Consider the following 21,111-nt stretch of genomic DNA (forward strand, 5'->3'; position numbering starts at 1 on the left):
CTCTACTTGCTCCCTATCCGGTGTAGTTAGAAGGACACGAGGTATTACCAGTAGCCTCCTCTTGTGCTGTCCTCATATACCCTAACACCGAATAGTTTGGTCAAATAGTGCCGGGTACTACCAGTAGCCTCTCCGTTGGCACCATCTCTATGATGAGCAATCTAGAAAACAATCCGTCCTTTTAAAAAAAAAATACTCACTCTTTTGAAAAAGTAAGAATGTATTGCAGGATTTTAAGCACCAATTGTAAGCAAGATAAGCTTCTAATGTATCCACCCACACTCTTTAATCAAATAAGATATGTGCAATAAGCAATTAGTAGTGAACCTCACTTTCTAGAGTGTGCAATAAGTAAAGCTTCTTAACCCAACCCAAATCTGAAATTTTATTGGGTTTATAGGCGTTACCTCTTTGGAGAGAGATCTTCGACAGAGCTTCTCTTGGAACTTCTTCCGACGAAATCTCTCAATGAAAGCACCATTGATGGGGGGGGCTTTCGGCCCTAAATCGCCACACCAAATTCTTCGCCTTATGCTCCTTCCGGATGCCTCGAGATGTACGGATGCGGGCCGAACGGGTAACGCCGGTTGTGTGTGGAGCACTTAGTAACCAAGGGAATTAAGGCAAGGGGCGGGTCTACTGGCTGCAGCTTGGCCCGACCCTTGGCTTGAATGAAACAACCAAACAATTCAAGTGTATGTGGAGGAAAGATTAAGGTTGATTCTAAACGCAAAATGATTGTTGCGTCAAGAGGAGCCGAAAGAACCAAAGTGTGATTCCAAAATTTCTGCGGCAAGAGCCTTCCCTACTTGCAACCGGAGGCTACTCAAAAGGATGATTTTGGAGCCCATCTTGCAGCACCGAAGCCACCACCATTTGCTGTTGCAACTGAGTACACAGCGGATGGTCATGAAGAGGAAGTCCCAACATCATGTGGCCGTGCATGAGCATGAAAATTCAGCTGAAAATTCTGCAACCACAGAAATTTCAGCAAATTCTGCAGCCTTCCCAATCACAACTCAAGCTGAGGTACCCCTTAAATATCGGGCTATTTATCTTCAAGATAATTCAAGCATTGTGAAAGGCCTAGAAGACCATGTTGGTGCCATGTTTAGCGGCAGCAAGCTGCTGATTTGTGACCATGAGTGCAAGACCAACATGTGGGAAAAGACGGTGAACCTTCGGCGATAAAATTTGTGGAATTACTACGACGGTTCGAGTTCAAGCTTGCTACCTCCCAAGGGGAGGAGTGGAGGAGGCCGAGGAAGACTATGATGGGGCACTTAAGGGTGCCAAAAGTATGATGTGAAGTACAACCCATGAAGCATCAAGGTGGAGGGATGTTCAAATGTTCGACATGAAGCATAGTCCTTCTACAACAATCATGGGGTTGATCGGTTGGAGCATGGCATCTAAGTTAGAGCTTCCCTTGTACTCAAGAAAAGATTGGAGGAACGGAAGAGATGGCAAGTACTTATCCATTGGGGAAGAAGACCAAGAGAAGGAGGTTCGTGGGAGCCCTATTAGCGGTGGCCAAACATCATCCTTGAGGTCAAGAAAATTTTTCAAGGGGGAGGGAATGATGCGGACCCAAGCCCGCCACACCGCCAAGAAGCCAACCGTGGAAGACTTTGGGCCTTGACGGTGCCACAGGGAGGGCCAAACCATGGCCAAAGTCTTGCGCTCGCCCGCGCATGACCACGTGATGAGGACCTCCATGAACACCGCCGTTGGGGCCCCGCGACCAAGGGGGATTCAAGGCCTAGACAGGCCAAAGGAGAGCATCGCCAAGCACGAGGCTCCGACCAACCTCTTGGCTTGGAGGAGTGGCCAAGCATCCCCAAGGTCGGCCAAGACAAGGCCCAGCAGCCCCCAGCACCCCTAACCGCACCCTGCCGCGCCCCTGCCGCGCCCAGGCGCCTGCCACAGCGCCCAGCGCCCTATCCAGCCCCTGCGACCAGCCAGCTGCCCCAGCCGTGCCAGGCCCTGCCAGCCGCCTGCTTGCCCCCTGCAAAGGCCACAGCTGGGCCAACCAGGGCCTGCCCAGCTGCCAGCCTATGCCTAAGGCTTGGCCATGCCTTGGCCAAGCCTTTAGCCCTACATGTGCCATGAAGCCCCCTATGCCTTAGCCACTCTTGTGCCACTTGGAGAACACTATAAATAGGAGGGAATGAGGGTCTTTTGAGCTATCTTAGTCCTTTGTCATCTTGAGAGTCTTGTATTTTCGGCCTAAGGGCTTGGGAGGGCTTTGCCTATTGTATTCAGTCCTAGAGTGTCTCTAAGGACTTGGGCTAGTGAGAACCTATCATAGTTCCACTAGATTATGCTTGTAAGCTTCATTTTGGGAATTGAAACAATCCTCTAAGCTTTCCCTCTACCTACTTGTGTGATTCTCTTTCAAGCCAAGGGACGGGCCAAGTGCTGCCAGTAGACCCACCCATTGTCTTGATTCCACGACCATTCGAAGGAGTGCGTCCATCATTCGCAACAAGCTAAGGGTCGGGCCAAGCTGCAGCCAGTAGGCCTGCCCCTTGTCTTGTATCCGTGACCATCCAAAGGAGTGGATATCAATTGGTGTTACCCGCATAAGCCCATTTCAATAACTTAACGAGGTGCGTGCAAGAAGCACGAGGCACGGATTTGGTGTGGCGACTTGGGGCCGAAAGCCGCCCTCCATCAAAGCTCCACCGCCCCTCCACGGGCTTCGCTGCCCCCCGCGGCCCTCCGCAGGTGGCGGAGGCCTCTTCTTTTCCCTCCCCCCCCCCCCCCGCTCGCTCTCTCCTTCTCTTCTTCCCTGGCTTCGACTGGGTTCTCTCGGTACCGGGCCCGGTATCGAAACAGTAGCGAACATACTGAACCGGTACCGTATCGGTCCGGTAGGCGTCTGGTATGCCTACCGATACCGGTACGGCATACCTTGGCTAGGCTTGATAAGAAATATAGCTCACAATCCCTAAGTTTCAACCCTTGAAATTTGTTAATTTAACAAAAAGAGAATACAAAAGGTTGCCTCTCCTAAGAGCAGTAAATCAGTCGTTGGAACTCGTGAGGAAGCACTTGCTAATCTTGACGTGGGCACTCCTGTTGATATCCCTCGTAACAACTTCGGCGTGGACTTTAGTAAAAGCGCCAAGTACACATTCTTTCATTTCGCAATTTTGCCATCTCACTGGGCCTGCTACCATGATTGAGTGCACTTTTTTTTTGGTTTGGATCTATATATTTCTTTTTTTGTTGTGGTCATTGAAGGTTGTCAGGATCTACCTCCGACTGGCAATTGCTCTATCCGAGAATCGGCCCATATCTCTTTGGCCTTTAATCTTGGGTTGCCTATATTAATGCTTGAAAGACTTAAACATCGAGATCTATAGCTGTGGGGGTCCTTTCTAGACTCTTCAAATTTAGTTCTACACTTATTTTCTAGAGGTATGTCGTTCGGCAAACATTCCGAAAGCTCCTCTTTTTTGCCTTCATTTTGCTCAACTAGCGGGGTCGACTCTTTCTTTTGTTGAATACTTCAAAAAGTTTTATTAAAGGTTTGGCTCATCACAACATTCCTCCTCTTTCTCTATTCTCTTCAGACTCCAAGGCATTCTTGGCTTCTTCCCAAGCATGGCATGACTTCTGAGGAGGCCAAAGCTATTGTTACCCAGTGGAGACACTTCTTGGTACCCTGGAGACCTCTATGTCCAGCTCCACTATTGAACATTCTATAAATAATAAGTATAGACTATAGAGTTGAACCATACTACCCGAACTTCTTTGCCTGCTAATTCGCTCTTGTCAAACCACTTCTTTTTTGCCTCTTTTTCAGTTTAAATGAATTTTATAATGATCAGCTCTTGATCGCTCATCTCAAACTGGTAGACCTAGCTGATTACTTCTACCACCAATTTTTCTTTGATTATACCTTTATTTCCTTTGCACCATACCTACCATGATCTAAGGTTGTGTGAGTTGGTGGGTTAATTATATATGGGTGGTTCAGTCTGAGTCGGCAACTTCCATCTTGGCTCGGATAGATAGATCTGATCCTAAAGATGAACCATCCTCCACCAATAACCCTTTTGATGATTCTATTATCTTCCAGCATGTAGGTGTAGCAGGAGAGCACTCAATGGGCGGTCATTTTCGTCCTCTTACTTGGACAGCGGCTGCCAGTGGTGGTCCGATGACCCTTTAGGAAATTTATTGGATGGCATTGGCAGTGCTGGTGCCTTAGATAAGATTTGGGCCAAGAAATCTTCAAGAAAACGACACTGGCGGATGAAATTGGGGTCGGAGAATATCGGAAAGGAGGGGGCTCATGGAGAGGGGAGGAGGAGGAAGAGAGAGAGGGGGGGAGGGAGAGGGAGGGGAGAGAGAGGAAGGGTGAGGGGGAGAGAGAAGGGGGGAGGTGGGCAGAGAGAGGAAGAGATGGGGGCCTTACATGGGAATGATTGACGTTGAGGGAGATGAGAGCAAAAATGAATGAGAGAGATGAGAGGAACGAAATTCTTGAACCATCTCACCTTCTTAAATCGTTTTGAGGTGTTGAATCGTCTCAGTCAGGGTGCGGTCTAGTTCAATATGCTTTGAACTACCTAGTTTGGGATGGTTCTGTGGTCCCTACTACATATTATCCATGTGAATCCTTTTAGACTTTAAATTGTTTAATTGTAATAATAAAGATAAAACCCAAAGATCAATTTTCTATTTTATTTCAATTGTTACAAGTTCAAACCAAAACATGCAGTTTTATAAGCTGAATTAATTTGCAGAATTTTGATATGCAGAATTTTTTAATAACTGAGATATATTATGTCGAGAACACAAAAAAGCAGAATTCTATTTTTTTAGAAATACAAATTATATAAATATAATATATAAAAATATGATTTAGAGGAAATTTAGTTTACTGTAGTTTTATTTCACAGAAATTATTATCCAGAATTCAATATATGCAGATATTAAGTTTTTGAAATATAATATACATAATTATAAAAACCTCATTCTCAGAAAATTAAATCTGATTTAATAAATTCTGCAGAGCTCTCTTTCAAAATAGAATAATAACATACAGAAATTCGTTAATGAGAAATTTAGATTATTATTACAGAAACTAATTTTGTAGGATTTCTCTATTTGTAATGAAATTAAGTTGTTGAGTTATACTACATAGAAATAGAACAATACTTCAGAAATTCAAAAATCATTGCTGGAATAATGCTATAGGAATTAATATCAATACTAAAAAGATACTTGCTAGTAGAATTAAAATTGGAAAGAAAATAAAATTAGAGATACTATTAACTATTTGCTATATTAAAAAAATCTTTAAAAGGAAATCTTTAAAAAGATACCTGTAGTGCACCAAATGATAACACTGCAGGTATCTGCATGATAGCTCTAGTATATATACTATATATAAATCAAGACAAAATAGGACTCAAGTCCTCATGGTAATAGATATAAGGCCTCTCATAGTTTTCTTTGTTTCTTTCTTTTTTTTTTTTTGGTTACAGCGGCGGTTCATACTCTACGGGTATGGACCACGGCCAAGAAAATCAGAAAACAACAAGGCAGAAAAAGAAGCTGGCAATCTGTCACCCTCCATCCACACATAGCCACCAGAGTGGGGCCGCATAGGAGGCAACCCAATCAGTTGCTCCATTCGCTTTTCTGTAGGTATGTGTGGCCTAATGGGCAACATACGCCTGTAGCAGTCTGTGAATATTAAGGAGCAGTGGCCTACCCTCTTCCGCACGATCCCGACCCCGGATCCAGTCGATCACTGTAGCCGAGTCGCCCTCGAGAATAAGCCGATCTGCACCCAAAGCCGACGGGTAAAAGAGATGCCCTCCCAAGCCGCTCTGAGCTTAGTACACACCACCGAGGCATCGAGAATCCGTTGACCGCTTGTGGCCACTAGTCTGGACTCATGATCTCTGATGACAAAACCTAAACCTCCACATCTTCCATCGTCCGCCATACTGCCATTAAAATTTACCTTCAAAGAAGCCAGGGGGTGGGGGCACCCAAGATACGCAGACATGCCTAGGCGCTACAGGAGCAGGAAAGGGGCCCCAGATGTCCCTGGCCGAACCAGAAGGTGAACAGCACTGGTGAACTCTGTAGCATGCAGTAAAGCTCTGACTTGCCACCCACTCTCGGGGCGTACTGCTGCCTCAAAGATCCGGGTGTTCTTGTACAACTATGAGTGGTAGGCCAGGTAGGCCGCCCGAGAGCCTCTCTCCTCCAGTCCGGGACCTGATGCCGACTCCTTCAAAAAGAGCAGGAACTCCTCAATGGACGTCTACCTCTGCCCCTGGACAAAATGAACCCCTGCACTCGTTCATATATGACTGGCCCGTGGATACTCGATCAGCATATGGTATATGGTCTCCTCCACCTCCAGACAGTCTCCACATGCTGAAGAAATCCTCACAGTTTTCTCAAAGTCGAAGTAGGAACATACCATTGTATAACATAGCCAAACAAGAAATAAATCCTCAAGATTCGCCTGATTTATGTGGATGCCTAGGTTAATAGGTTTTAAGTGAGAAAAGGAAGACTAAGGCACATGGATGTCCAAGTTGGTTGGAGTGCCAAATGTCTCTTCTCTTAGGTTTTCAAGGTCATGATTATGAACCATGACTTGGATGTATAGAAGATCAACAAATACTCTACTTGGGAGAAAGTGAGTTGGATAATTTTACCCAACATCATTGTTCCATTGTAACATTACAATTGATAGGTGATGTTTCACTAATATTTGTTGCTAAGTTGTTAAACCATGTTGAAACCACAGGGAAATCACTTAATATTCATTTAAGATAATGATAGCTAAAAGAATTGGAAAAAACTTAAAACGGCATCCTAGTACCGGGACACTGCACCATCCCAAGAGTCAGTGTGGTACATCCCAGTACCATACCAGTCCGACAGAAACCTGGTATAACCATTGGTACTGGTGCTTAAATCTTTGCTAAAGAACATTTCAAAGGCTTATTTATATATAGAAAATTTATTGTAATTTGTATTCAGTGAAAAGAGGGTTTGCATCAAAATTTTAACTTTTATCACATTGTATCCAAAGTATGAACTTTTAATACATCCCATATCTTTTATTCATTAATGCATGGCATTGTAATAATACACTTGGGCTTTCTCCTAAAGGTTTTTTTTTATTGTTTGAAAATTTCAAGTAGATTAAACAGCTGTATGCAGCTTTCTTCCTGCTTTTAGCTTTCTAAGGAATTTGTTATATTTGCCTATTTGGAAAATTCATTTTCAAATTTCATGAATGACTTTCAATCTAGTGGTCTACTGAGTTATGACGCCATGCTGATCTAGTGCTGTGGCCTTTTAGATTATAATGGAAACTGATTCTTTCTATGAAATAAGTCAATAGATTCCTAATTGTACAATGTGGCTATCATGTCTCTACTCTTCAAATGAATTTGACAGGTAAATTAAATGTCTCAGATTCCTGTACCTCCCTTGCAAAGAGCTACTGATGGTTCTCCAGTCTTTAATCAACTATTGATGAATGAAGTACAAGAAACTTTGGATGCCTCCTTTGAAAAGGGTATTCCGACATTGATATCATGGAATCAGGGAGGAAATAATGTCCTAGTAGAAGGATCATGGGACAACTGGACCACAAGGTATACTAGCAACCACGAGAACCTCAAAGAATGTCTACATCTTCATTTCACTTTAAGGAATTTCATGTTTACATCATTGTTTCCAGATTCGTTTGCAATTTAAAATGTTGGAAAGAACGAGGATCAAATTACCATAACACCAACATGTATTGCCTTTCAGGAAGGCTCTGCAGTGGTCAGGAATGGACCATGCCATTTTGTGGTCCTCCCATCTGGAGTCTACCAATACAAGTTCATTGTAGATGGAGAAGGAGATACATTCCTGATCTTCCTTGCATAGCTGATGAAATGGGGCAGATAACCAATCTCCTTGACGTCCATGTGAGTCTACATTACATAACCATGTTCTGGCGTAAGGGTGCTTCAATATGAATTATTATCTCTGCAGAAATGTTTGCAGTAAATGAAGGGAAACAATATTAACTAGTCCTGACAGTGGCAAAGTTCTGCATAAGTGGTGATTGTGACTCGAAATTTATTTTGGTGTCAAAGTGCACGACAATCCTTGCAAGCTAAAGAGAGTCATGTTGCTTGGCTTTATCCTTCTTGTGTTTGGAAAGTAAATGGCTCATTCTGTTGTCTTCTTTTGTGTGATGCAGGATTATGTTCCAGAAAATCCAGAAAGTGTTGCTGAATTCGAGTCCCCTCCATCACCAGAGGACTAGTTACGGTTGGTCATCACCTGCATATGAGGACTTTGCAAAGGAGCCACCAGCTGTTCCACCTCAGTTGCATCGGACTGTCCTTGGGATGCAACATTCTGCGGAAGTTTCTTCAAAACCCCAGCACATTGTTCTCAACCACCTTTTCATAGAGAAGGAATGGGCTCCTCAGTCACTGGTGGCCCTTGGCTTAACTCACAGGTTCCAATCCAAGTATGTGACCGCTGTCCTATACAAGCCTGTGAGAAGGTGACAGAAATTGCACCTCTTACAACTCCATTCCTACATGGTAGTGATGCTTTTCTTGTTGCTTGAATTTTCTTGAATTTTTCTCATGTTCCTTTTGCATTTGCCATATGGCATCACCATGCAAGTTCTTCCATGGTTCTGATGTCATAGCTTCGCATCATTTAGGGTTTGAACAAGCTACGTGCCTCTTCTGTGACATATTTCAAACCAGGATGAAATTACTTCAGAGACATTTTATGCATCCGGTATGATGATGTTAAGCGGCAGCAATTCTCTTTTGTACCTACAAGCAACAGTTCTTAAATTTAATCTTTGGTTGGTTAATACTTTTGGCCTCCTTTACTGTTAGTGCAATTGAAAGTTTCAAATGGCATAGTCCTGGAAGATTCTTAAAAGTATCTCAAACGAGAAAAGCTGGTACTGCAAATATAGTTAGTATACCCAATCATAAATGGCTGGTTGATGTGGAAGGGTTATACTGTTATGCTCTTGAGATGTGTTTTATTTGATTGGCTTGCAAGTTTTGCCCATTTTCTTTTGTTGCAAGTGGCATGGTATAATTTGTTCTATATTTTTATATGGTCGGGAACAATGTTTTATCGTCTCTTTCTGCCATATATGACGGACCGTACCTCTTGCATTATGGATATTTGATTAACTACAATTTCCAATCGTTTTGAACTATAATATCTAAATCCTGTAACATGCACGTTCACGTTCTTCTATCATTGCCTTGATCCCACATCCTCGGCAACTCTTGGTTTGTTGCTGTATTCCATCGTCTCTTACCCAATATAATATTAAAAACTGGAATCCTTATTTTAAAAGTTGTGTGCACTCATCAATTTTACCTTCTTCACCAGCAGCTAGGCACAGCCTTGCATAACCATCTTTTCTCCGATGTCTATTTTGAGGGTCAAGGTTGTTGATTATCCTGCAGCGTTGAGATTTAAGGATGACCAATTTGATCTAGAACTGTGATATATGATGTCGATAAAATGTTGCATAGGGCGTCAAGTGTTACAGGGTTGGCTTGCTTTCAGGCTTGAACCAACCTAAAAGTAACTTGGTCCACTTGTTCCATTACGTTTGAAGTCATTGGATAATATTTGGGTTTAAAAAGATGACCGGTTTCAAACATGTGTTGGGTCGGGTCGCTAAGTGATCCAATTTAAACCCCAGCAAGCCAGAATTCTTGATGAGCCTGTTCGAATTCAAAGATATGACCGGTTTCAAACTTTCAGATTGCATCATTCGAACCGAAACTTGATTTGGCCCAAAACTAGTACATATTATATTCTTCAAAGCCTCGCTTGATGCCTTGTGCCAGTCCAGCTTCTTCACCCAGGTGCTCAGGATGTGGGCCGGCACACCTAATACAAGGTATGTAGCCATCGGAGCAACTTAGCTTACCATATTTGGCTGGTCAGGATTGCTTGGATTTTTGGAGAGAGGGTCTCACACCAAGGTTTGTTATGGAGAGGGCCCGATTATAGATTGTGGAGATCACCTATGTAGGTCCATCGGGCAGACCGCTGATAGCTCGGGACATTTGGGACTCTATCTCTTCTCTTGTAGCGTCTCGAACAGTATATATTAAATAGGAGTCTCCACCCCTGGGCTTCCTCAAAGTTAACTTCGAAGGATGCGTTTTGAATCGTAGTAGGAGGGGGTGGTGCAGGTTTTTGATTAGGAGCCCAGACTCTGGAGTAGTGGTGGCTGAAGGGAGCCAAATCTTTGATATTTCGGTCCTTAGGGTGGAGCTGAGGGTAGCTTAGGCTAGTTTGTGTCATGTTACGGGTGTGTTGCGGGGCAATGCCATCCTACTTGAAGGTGACTTTGCCACAGTAATCGATTGGATCCAGAGGTGTATCGGTGATGCTGGAGGCCGCCACCCCCTGCTCCAAGATATCTGGGGCATAGCTAGCAGTAACATTACCTTCCGAGCAAAACACATATATAGAGAGACTAATGGCCAGGGAAAGCTACCTGGGGTGTTCCATGGCTTGCTATATTTTGATTTTTTTTTTGATGTATTCATATTGAACTTGTATGAGTCCTCCGGTGTAGACAAAAAAAACCCCTCTTCTATTTATGGAAGTAATATGCTTTTAGTGATACTTTATGTAGTTGATCATCCTTTGGTACTGTTGACAATAACCGACTGCGGGTTGTCGAGCAATATTCCATGAAATGGGCCGTTGATACTGTGTTGTTTTCTTGGTGCTAATCTTGTACGTGATTCTTATCTAAGCTATTCATGACCCAGTTCGACCGGAAAACCTGATGGATCAATAATTTAAATCCTAGATCCAGGCTGACCTGACATAGGTGCATATAGATTAGGCTTGGTTACAATGAACTCTTATCTCCCTTTGCGCGGGTAACCATGTTGAAGTTTGTGATTTTGTAACGTAAGCTGGAGCTTGAGGGATGTTTTTTCTTTTTTTTTGATGTCGACGGTATGTATCGTAAGATATGACATTCAACATCATCGAGACACTCCATCAATTGAACTTGGGACGTGAACTAGAATGATCTTGTGGCAAGATTGTTAACGCAGGCCCATTGTTTATGTTTTTGTGGGAGTCTGTTTGATTCAATGTCTCCCTCATACGTCTTTTATTGACAAACATTCATGCTCGGAAGCAGTCGCTGTAGACCAAGTCAATTTATACCATCCCTAATGGTCTGTAGACCGCTGTGGCCTGCAGGGTAGTTGCCAATGAAGCATGTCTCGTTGGTGCATGTGTTGCCACGACCTCCCCTGCTCTCTCTCGGGGGCAACACATTCTACTTTTGCGGGCTAGAGGAAGAAGAAATTGAGGGGAACAAGTGAACAAGTAGCTGGTCTTTTATAACTTACGATTTTTCCTTTTCGAGTATAAGAAAAATTAGATCCGATCCATTTTCTTATATTAATTTAAACACCTTATTTTGATTATGAGTCCAATCCATTATATTCAGACTTATTTGTAGAGATGAATTGGTTTAAAAATGCCTAAATTAAATTATTAAAGCCAATTCAGTTTAATTTAGATCAGGTGTGACTTTACTGGAAACAATGTTTCATGATTCAACGAGATTGACAGATTTCCACTTGTTAGGTTTAGTTTAGATGGACCTAGGTTTGTCAGTTCAGGTTCAGATCAGAGTAGGTGAATATTAACGTATGTTTATCTATATGGACCATTATATCCTTTTTTGCTATCAAATCATGAGTATGGATACTGAGGATCCTAGTGTTATTTTGATGCTTACAAAGCCATTGAGGCCATATGGAAGTGCTAATGCTATTAACTCAATTAATCCAGTACATAAGTAAGGAAGAAATATTCGATACAACATTGATAAATGACACACCCTCGATACATTCACGATACATTAAGAATATATGGTCAAAACCACTCTCAAGAATTGATAACGAGATAAAATTTATAAAAGAGAATGGTAGAAAGCTCAAGAATCCATTTTGGCAAAGTTTCACGTTAAAAATACCTAAAAGGGCAATTCGGTAATTTCTACTGTTAAGGGTATGAAACTTTATTGTGCCATGCATCGTAATTTGCTTAGAATATCATATTGTTGTTTCAATGTGCATAACTAACCTTCAAAGTGCAGAAAAACATGGTTAGAGTCGACCCCAATTAGTTTGGAGTCGACCCCGATACATATGGCACGCCTTGGAACGAAGTGGCACGCCTTTGGAACACTTGGCACAGAGTAGGAGTCGACCCTAAAAGAGATGGAGTCGACCCTGGCACGTTTTAGAAACATTCTGGCACATTCTAGCACTTATGGCACGGATGAACAGTACTTGGGTCGACCCAAGTGAAAGTTGAGTCGACCCCATCTTCAAGCCTCAAGAAAACAAGTCTCTGGAATCTCTGAGAGGGTCGACCCCAATGGAACTTGAGTCGACCCCACCTTGAGTCGACCCTAACTGAACTTGAGTCGACCCAAGTAAAAAACGGGTGAAATATAAGGTTCTGTGTTTCCTGAAAGTTGGGTCGACCCTAGTAAAAGTTGAGTCGACCCCAAGTCTGATGAACAGTAGTTTGAGTCGACCCAAGTACGGGCAGAAGCATAACGGCTAGTTATACAGAAGTACTTTTTGGACTCCCAACGGCTAGTTTCTTCAATCCAACGGTTAGGAAGGTCTATTTGGAAGTTGGAGAAGTATTTAAGAGGGAGTATTCATCAGAGGAAGTAAGCTTTTGGAAATCAAGAAGCATATTCAAGAGAAAATCCTAGAAAAGCAAACCTCATTAAATTGCTTCATCTTAAGAGCCAAAAGGAAGTGGTTGAGCAGTTTCAAAGAGTCATCAATAGCTCCGCCAACCCTTGTGAAGTGAAGCAAGCTTGACAAAGAAGAGAATAGCTCCTTCAAAGCGATAAACATTCTCTAAACTCTTCTTTGTAGTTTATAATTGCCTTATTTGCTCTTTTAGGAGCTTTCATTCTTTACTTATTACGCTTGTTGTAAGGTTTATTGGTAAGCCCGTAAAACCAACATTGTAGGTTGTTGGTAAGCCCGTAAAACCAACGTATGTTGTTGGTAAGCCCGTAAAACCAACGTAGGTTGTTGGTAAGCCCGTAAAACCAACGTAGGTTGTTGGTGAACCCGTAAAACCAATTGTGAAGGTTCGTTGGTGAGCCCGTAAAACCAACATAGGTTTTTGGTGATCCCGGAAAACCAAAATGTAAAGGTTTTTGGATTGTGAGCCCGGAAAACAATCCAACTGTAATCCGAAGGATTATAGTGAATTCCCAAGAAGAGGCTTGGGGAGTGGACGTAGGTGCTTGGAGTGCACCGAATCACTATACATTGTCTTGTTTGTGTTGTGCTTGTTCTTGTATTTATTCTTGCTTTATATTTGATTCTTGCTCTAGGGTAAGTTCACACAAGTAACTTAAGAAAGCTTCCACAGCTCTTAACAAGAAAACTTTTAAAGCATCAAAAATTTAGAAAAACCCAATTCACCCCCCCTCTTGGGTTGTCACCTTGGGCAACAAGTGGTATCAGAGCAGGTGCTCTCTTGTCATTTATAGTCTTAACCGACTAGAGCCAAAGATCATGGCAACCCCGAATAATGTGTTATTTACCGAGGGACTTTCCATAAACAGACCTCCACTGTTTGATGAAAATAACTATATCCAATGGAAAGCTAGAATGAAAATCTTTGTTCAATCACAAAACTATAAGTTATGGAATGTCATAACAAATGGCCCTCACTCACTCTCTCACACTATTAATGAAAAAGACTTAGCACAATTGAATGCTAATGCTATGAACATACTATATTGTGCTATTTATGAAACTGAATTTAATAAAATCTCTGCATGCTTATCTGCTAAGGAGATCTGGGATACTTTAAAAAATATTTATGACAAAATTCAGATTAGCTCACATGTGCTTCAATTACATACTGACAGTGAGCCTGCAGAAAAATATGTTGAATCTCCCAATCAGGAAGAAAGAATAACAAATGAAGAATTCGGTGATGAAAACAAGGATCCATATCCAAACACCAAAAAATTCAAAAGCTTCCTAAAGACGAAGAAGAAGAGGAAGCAAGAAGAAAGGAAGAAAGAGATAAAAAGCAAGAAAGCCTTGACCAAGGAAGAGTCAAGCAAGAAAATGAAAGTTAGGAGCAACAATGATGATACTAGCTCCAAAGAACTACAAGAGGTAACTAACTTATGCTTTATAGCACAAGAAGATAAGGTAAAATCTGAATCTGATTTTACACCTAATGAATTTCAAGAAGAATTCTCTTATGATGAACTATTAAATGCTTTTCATAATTTGTATGGTGAATGTAGAAAATTAGCTACGAAAAATAAAAATCTTAAAAAGCTAAATCTGGAAATGTCAGAAGAAAGAAATTCTTCCGCTGAAATGAAAGACAAATTAAATTCTGAGAATGAATGCTTAAGGTTAAATTCAGAAGAATTGATTCAAAAAAATCAGAATTTAATTAAAGAAAATCAAAACTTAAGTGAAGAAGTTAACCAACTTAAATCTTTTATTAACAAATTCACTATAAGTTCAGAAAGATTAAAAACGATGTTTGAAAGCCAACATGCTGTTTTTGATAAATCAAGACTTGGCTGGATTTCTTTGCTCAACAATAAACCCCTAAAGAAAAAGGTTATCAATTCACCAAGCAAACTATCAAATAAGATAACTTATTTCAAACATGAAAAAATTGGGCATAAAAACTTTACCTATGGTTCTAATACGAATAAATCAAATGGCAAAGTTATTACTATTAAACAGATTTGAGTTCCAAAAGGAACCATATGCACTAACCCTCAAGGACCCAAGCAAGCTTGGGTATCCAAAATGAAAATATGAGGGTGTAGATGTAGGTATGCCAAGCTACCTATGGAACAAATGAAACTTTCATACAAATGGGTGCGTTGTCACATAATTAAAGATAAGTCTCAATTTATTCATTAAATCTAGTATAAGGTTTAACATTCTACATCGTGTATCGAAAGAAATTACGATACTCTCTGAATCAAAATTTTTAAATGCCTCATATGTTAAATCTTATCTCAATGATTTTAGCATGAAACTTTCTAGTGCTTGCATCATGATAAGAAAACAATGAATAGATATATATATATATATAACCTTCTTCTTCAAGTTTACAAAATCTAAATTCCCTCTGCAGTATAAACGTTTGATGCTGATTTCATGCTTTCATGTTAAAACCTTATTGAGCATAATACTTATGAAATCTTATTTCATCTTTTGTGAAGGTATGAATATAATCTATCATTATATCATTCATTCCTTATATGATTATTCGAAATATACTATAAGTCGCATGTGTGCATCATATGTTAAATCATCATCATCTCAAATTGGTTCAATCATAAATGATTAACGTGTTATGATCATAACGAAAAACTCACTTAAAAGTCTTACAATAATGAATTATTTTTCCTCTTACAAGTAATTTTCAAGACTATTCTAAAACTAAAGTCAATAAATCTTATCTTTAAAGTGTTTCATTGAGCATAATCATTGTATCCTTGATTGAATGATTAATACCCTCTCCTAAAATGATCTCAAATTCCTCTGATTAACTTTAACTCATCATGTTTAATCTAAGCATAAAAATCTGTTAAAGCATGAATATTAATTTTCTTGAACTATCTCTCATAAGTCAAAAATATTTCTTATTTGCTCTAAAAGAAGATTGCTTGTCTTTCTGAAACAAGAGTATCTGTGTTGAAAGCTAAATCATAATCAAAATTTTGATAGAAACAACTATTTAAGATAATCTGATTAAAATTCAACTTGTATATTTTATTGATAATTATCTTAAGTAAATAGCATCTAAGTTAAATTAATTCTGAAAAAAAAATAAAAATTATTGATTTAACTTTAATGAATCTTTCTATTGTCTCACATGCTTGTCCTTGAACCATTTTACTTAATGAAGTTATCTCTTTAGTTCAAGTGACTTGTACTTGCTTATATTTAGGCAATCTCTTGGGTAAAGTGACTCAAATTCAATTATTGTCATGTCTCATGTTGAGTCATCTAGTTAAGAAATATGTTGTAAGAATGTTTTTGTATCCTAGAGAACCTAATGAATTGCCTTCAAGAAAAGAAAAAGATTTTGCTAATGATATAGGATTTATGAGCAAGAAATTTCAACTTGAAGGACACCTCGATGAAAGATACAATAAACATTCCCTTGCAAACAAAAAAAAAGACAGATTTTCTTCAGCCAAGGGTGTAAAGAATCTAAAAGGTATTTGGCTTGAAAAATGCTAAATGCACTGGTAATCTAAACCCTTCTCTTGTGAGTTAGTTGAGCAAAATCAATAGTCTGAAATTATATAGTAGCATGATGAAACCTTCAATTACTGATCATCTTGATATCATGCTTCATTCACATGCTAATGATAATTTTCTCATGGTATTATTAAATTGAAGTTTACTTTTGCCTGTATAATGCATAACCATGAAATACACAAGTTTATGCCTCAAATTTCTAATTCAAAATAACTTGTGATAAGCTATGAATCATTGGGCATATTGAAAATGTTGTTTGCATGATATATATTTATATGCAGCATATTAGATTAATTTTTTATTCTGCTCTTTTATGTAATTACTTGAAAATAACAAAAAGAGAGAGATATAAAGAAAAAGAAAATGAACATTGTTCGGGAGAAGTAAAAGCTAAGTAAATACTCCAATCTTAAGAAAAAGCAGAGCAAGCATAGTATATTCAGCATATTTGTGAGACTTGTGTGAGCATTCTTTTGGAAGGGATAAAATTCGTAATTAATTATATTTAAATAGGAAGAGTTTGGAGTGAATATCTTGTTGTTGAAGAGAACAGTTTAACCTTTCTACATTGCTCATCATAGGGATGGTGCCAATGGGGAGGCTAGTGGTAGTACCCGGCACTATTTGATCCAACTATTCGGTGTAGGGTATATTAGGGACGACACAAGAGGGAGGCTAGTGGTAGTACCTCGTGCCCCTTCCAACTCCACCGGATAGGGAACAAATAGAATATAGAGCATAGAAAAGTAAAACCGAAAAACAAATGAAGATAATCAAAATGTTCATTGAGTGGTTAAAGAAAGAAATAAAAAAAAAATTGAGGAATGAATGACAAATAAATGAAAATATATAAGAAGGTTGTGAAAAATCAAATGAAGTTTCAATCACTTGAAAATACACCTTAAGGATAAAATCAGTGCTAAATTGTATTTAAATAGGGGGGAATTTTATTTGAAAAGAATTGATTTTGATCCTTGACATACTTGTTCTTAATACTTTAATGGTATGCATACTATGTTTCGTATGTGGCATGATGTTTTCAATTGTGAGTTTTCAATATTCAGATAAATTGAGGATCTTATTCAAATATAATTTGTAATGCTCTATGCCTAGATAATTTAATTGAAACATATTTCTACCAACAACAATATCATTTTGTTTTAGTAAATATCTTCTGAAAAATAAAAGAAAAGAACAATCTGAATTTGCAAATTAGGCAAAATGAATTAATTCTGATTTATCTTTCATCTTGCCTAACATTGGCACATAATGTTCTGATACATGTTAAATATCTTCCAATTTGTACCAAAACTTAATATTAAAAATAAAGATTCTGAATGTGCTCTGATGTGCTTAAAATATGTATTTTCAATCTTAATGACTTAAGATGAGCTACAATGTAGAAGATACATATATCAAATATAAATTTTGAAAGCCTCCTTGAAAATTCTTATGAAATTCAGAATATGATCTAGCATAAAAGTTTAAACTTCATATAAACTGCTTATATCTTTGTATTTTTGTAATTTTCATTATATGCTTCAAAGATTGCATCATGCTGGAGAATAATTTACTATGATTCTTAGATAAAAACTACAGCTTAAGAAAAATAGAATTAATTTTGATACCTTGGTTGTTTGCAACGATACGCATCTGAAACATATCATTTTTTATCTTATAAGTGTATTGAAATTGGTCTAAATGATGTGTTTTTCAATGATCTTGATTGCGAACAAATGTTTCTAAATATATGATGTTATTTTGATATTAAAAAGATTTATCGTGCTTCATATATACATTGCTGAAAAACTATGACTAAGAAATTAATATTTTGAATATACACTCCTGCATAATTAAATGCTTCTATCATTAAAAAGAAAAGCTATTTTTAAGAAGGGAGTTAATGATCCTAAAGCTTAAAATATTTCAACTCACTCCAATAATTCTTATAGGAAAGAAAATGTAATTACTTTTGAAAGAAATTTGAGCTTCAAAAGAATTATTTTCTGATTAATATTTCCATACATATTCAAAAAAAAAATTTGAGGAAGTATAATTTATTCTTGAAAGATTAAAAAGAGTGATTGCTATAAATTTTGAAAAATTCTGGATCACTCTATATTCTTGATATTATAGAAGAAAAGAAAGTTTGAAAGAAAATGCATCTTTTGAGGGGGAGCTTTAAATACTCAATCTCTTTATTAAAAATTATCTTCAAACTCTAAACTCTCAAATGGAATGATTAATTAAGGGGGAAAAAGAAAATTTCAAAGGAAGAGATCATATAGAACTTAATCGTGTAAATTCACATCTAAAGATGAAATAAAGAATACTAAATGTAAAGTGGTATTAAACTTTGTGCTTCATTGAATATCTTTTGAAAGTTGGATTTCCATCTATATTCATCAGTAAATCATTTGTTTCTGAAAATTAATTGAAAAGGATTCCATCTGTCTTAGTATCGAAAATTTATCTTGGAATCTACTTATGAGTTCTTATTGGGTTGCACTTTAGTGTTTCAATCCTGAACCAATTCATTTTAATTGATTTTGATGCTATAATCTTTAAAGGAGTAAAATAAAATCTTTAAAAAAAAAACTCTAAAAGAACTTTCAAAGCCTTGAATTTTATGTATCCTACATTGCATAAATTCATGTTTTGGTATCTATGCCCTAATACTTTTATATCATGAAAGAACTTTGAAGTCATTAAGAATTAAGGATTCAACATAATCTTATGTTTTTCGAGTATATAAGTTTTGATCTTTATCTGCTCTTATACTATACTCCGAAAATTAATTAGATTACTCTCATTTTGCTATATACTTAATATATTTTAAAAAAAAATGTTGGATTTTCATTCGTGCCTTCTTTGAATATTATTCTTGATACTCCTTGAAATAACTTGAAAAAGATTCCATCTACACTTGATTTGAAAACTATCTTTGGAATCTATATTTAGAGATCTTTTCTGGCTCACATCTTCAATGTCTCATTTTTAAATCCAAACTTTTCATCCTTGATTTTGATGTGATCCAATCATAATTTTAAAACTATATTAATTGGCTCTGACCTATACTCATTATCTTGCCCTAATAGTATTGCCTTGAGTCACATAATTCATATTTTTGCAATAATTTGGCATGCAATGAATGAAATATTGTCTTGTGCTTAATATTTTATTATTTTGCAATCTTTTTGATGTTCAAAAAGGAAAAAAAATATCTGAGTATATGCTCATAATGAAGCATGTTCATTATGACTAGTGTCTTCTAGATTTTGTATTTGTTTTGACCAGTATCTACTCTTTATTTTTGTCTGCATTTCTTCTCTAGAATATTATACTTTTGGCAAAGATGATGAAATACATTTTTTCTTTACTCATGATCTTTGTGTCATTACAATACTATCCATTGTTATTCATTCTTTTTGATGATAACAAAAAGGGGGAGAAAATATAAGGAAGAAACTAGAAGCAAATTCTATAAGAAAAACAGTATAGGGGAGAAAATATAATAGGGGAGAAAATATAAAAGGTATATATTATATACTTAAGGGGGAGACATGTGACAAAAAGAAAATCTAAATTCTGGCACATAATCATAGAGATTTTTCTTGCCTTGATACATGACTTGAAACTCTTGCTTTGACACAAACTTTTGAAAATTTTGTCTTAATGAAATACAAGAGTAAGGGGGAGCAAAGCTAAAACTCATTTGGCATCCATTTGGATAGGATAGGGGGAGCTCTTGGTTCATTTATACAAACTCTAAATAAGACTACTTTGAAACTCTTGAACTAAAAGTACTTTATGAATGTTAAATCTAACTTTTCACATGAATATCAATTTGCTTATACTTAATATTTTGTAATCATCAAAAAGGGAAAGATTGAGGATCCTAGTGTTATTTTGATGCTTACAAAGCCTTTGAGGCCATATGGAAGTGCTAATGCTATTAACTCAATTAATCCAGTACATAAGTGAGTAAGGAAGAAATATTCGATACAACATTGATAAATGACACACCCTCGATACATTCACGATACATTAAGAATATATGGTCAAAACCACTTTCAAGAATTGATAACGAGATAAAATTTATAATAGAGAATGGTAGAAAGCTCAAGAATCCATTTTGGCAAAGTTTCACGTTAAAAATACCTAAAAGGGCAATTCGGTAATTTCTACTGTTAAGGGTATGAAACTTTATTGTGCCATGCATCGTAATTTGCTTAGAATATTATATTGTTGTTTCAATGTGCATAACTAACCTTCAAAGTGCAGAAAAACATGGTTAGAGTCGACCCCAATTAGTTTGGAGTCGACCCCGATACATTTGGCACGCCTTGGAACGAAGTGGCACGTCTTTGGAACACTTGGCACAGAGTAGGAGTCGACCCTAGAAGAGATGGAGTCGACCCTGGCACGTTTTAGAAATATTCTGGCACATTCTAGCACTTATGGCACGGATGAACAGTACTTGGGTCGACCCAAGTGAAAGTTGAGTCGAACCCATCTTCAAGCCTCAAGAAAACAAGTCTCTGGAATTCCTGAGAGGGTCGACCCCAATGGAACTTGAGTCGACCCCACCTTGAGTCGACCCTAACTGAACTTGAGTCGACCTAAGTGAAAAACGGGTGAAATATAAGGTTCTGTGTTTTCTGAAAGTTGGGTCGACCCCAGTGAAAGTTGAGTCGACCCCAAGTCTGATGAACAGTGGTTTGAGTCGACC

General features: G+C 38.2%; 1 protein-coding gene across 1 annotated transcript; it reads left to right on the top strand.

Moving 5' to 3' along the window:
- The first annotated feature begins 7,175 nt into the window (after nt 1–7,175).
- LOC120107283 (SNF1-related protein kinase regulatory subunit beta-1-like) lies at nt 7,176–8,723 on the top strand. Its single transcript, XM_039120492.1, is given in 6 exon segments — nt 7,176–7,649; nt 7,810–7,847; nt 7,850–7,897; nt 7,900–7,970; nt 8,249–8,311; nt 8,313–8,723. Coding segments are annotated over 6 exon segments (663 nt in total). The 5' UTR covers nt 7,176–7,458; the 3' UTR covers nt 8,565–8,723.
- Nucleotides 8,724–21,111: the final 12,388 nt, after the last annotated feature.

Source organism: Phoenix dactylifera, unplaced genomic scaffold (assembly GCF_009389715.1).
Source record: "Phoenix dactylifera cultivar Barhee BC4 unplaced genomic scaffold, palm_55x_up_171113_PBpolish2nd_filt_p 000816F, whole genome shotgun sequence".
NCBI classification, from domain to species: Eukaryota; Viridiplantae; Streptophyta; class Magnoliopsida; order Arecales; family Arecaceae; genus Phoenix; species Phoenix dactylifera.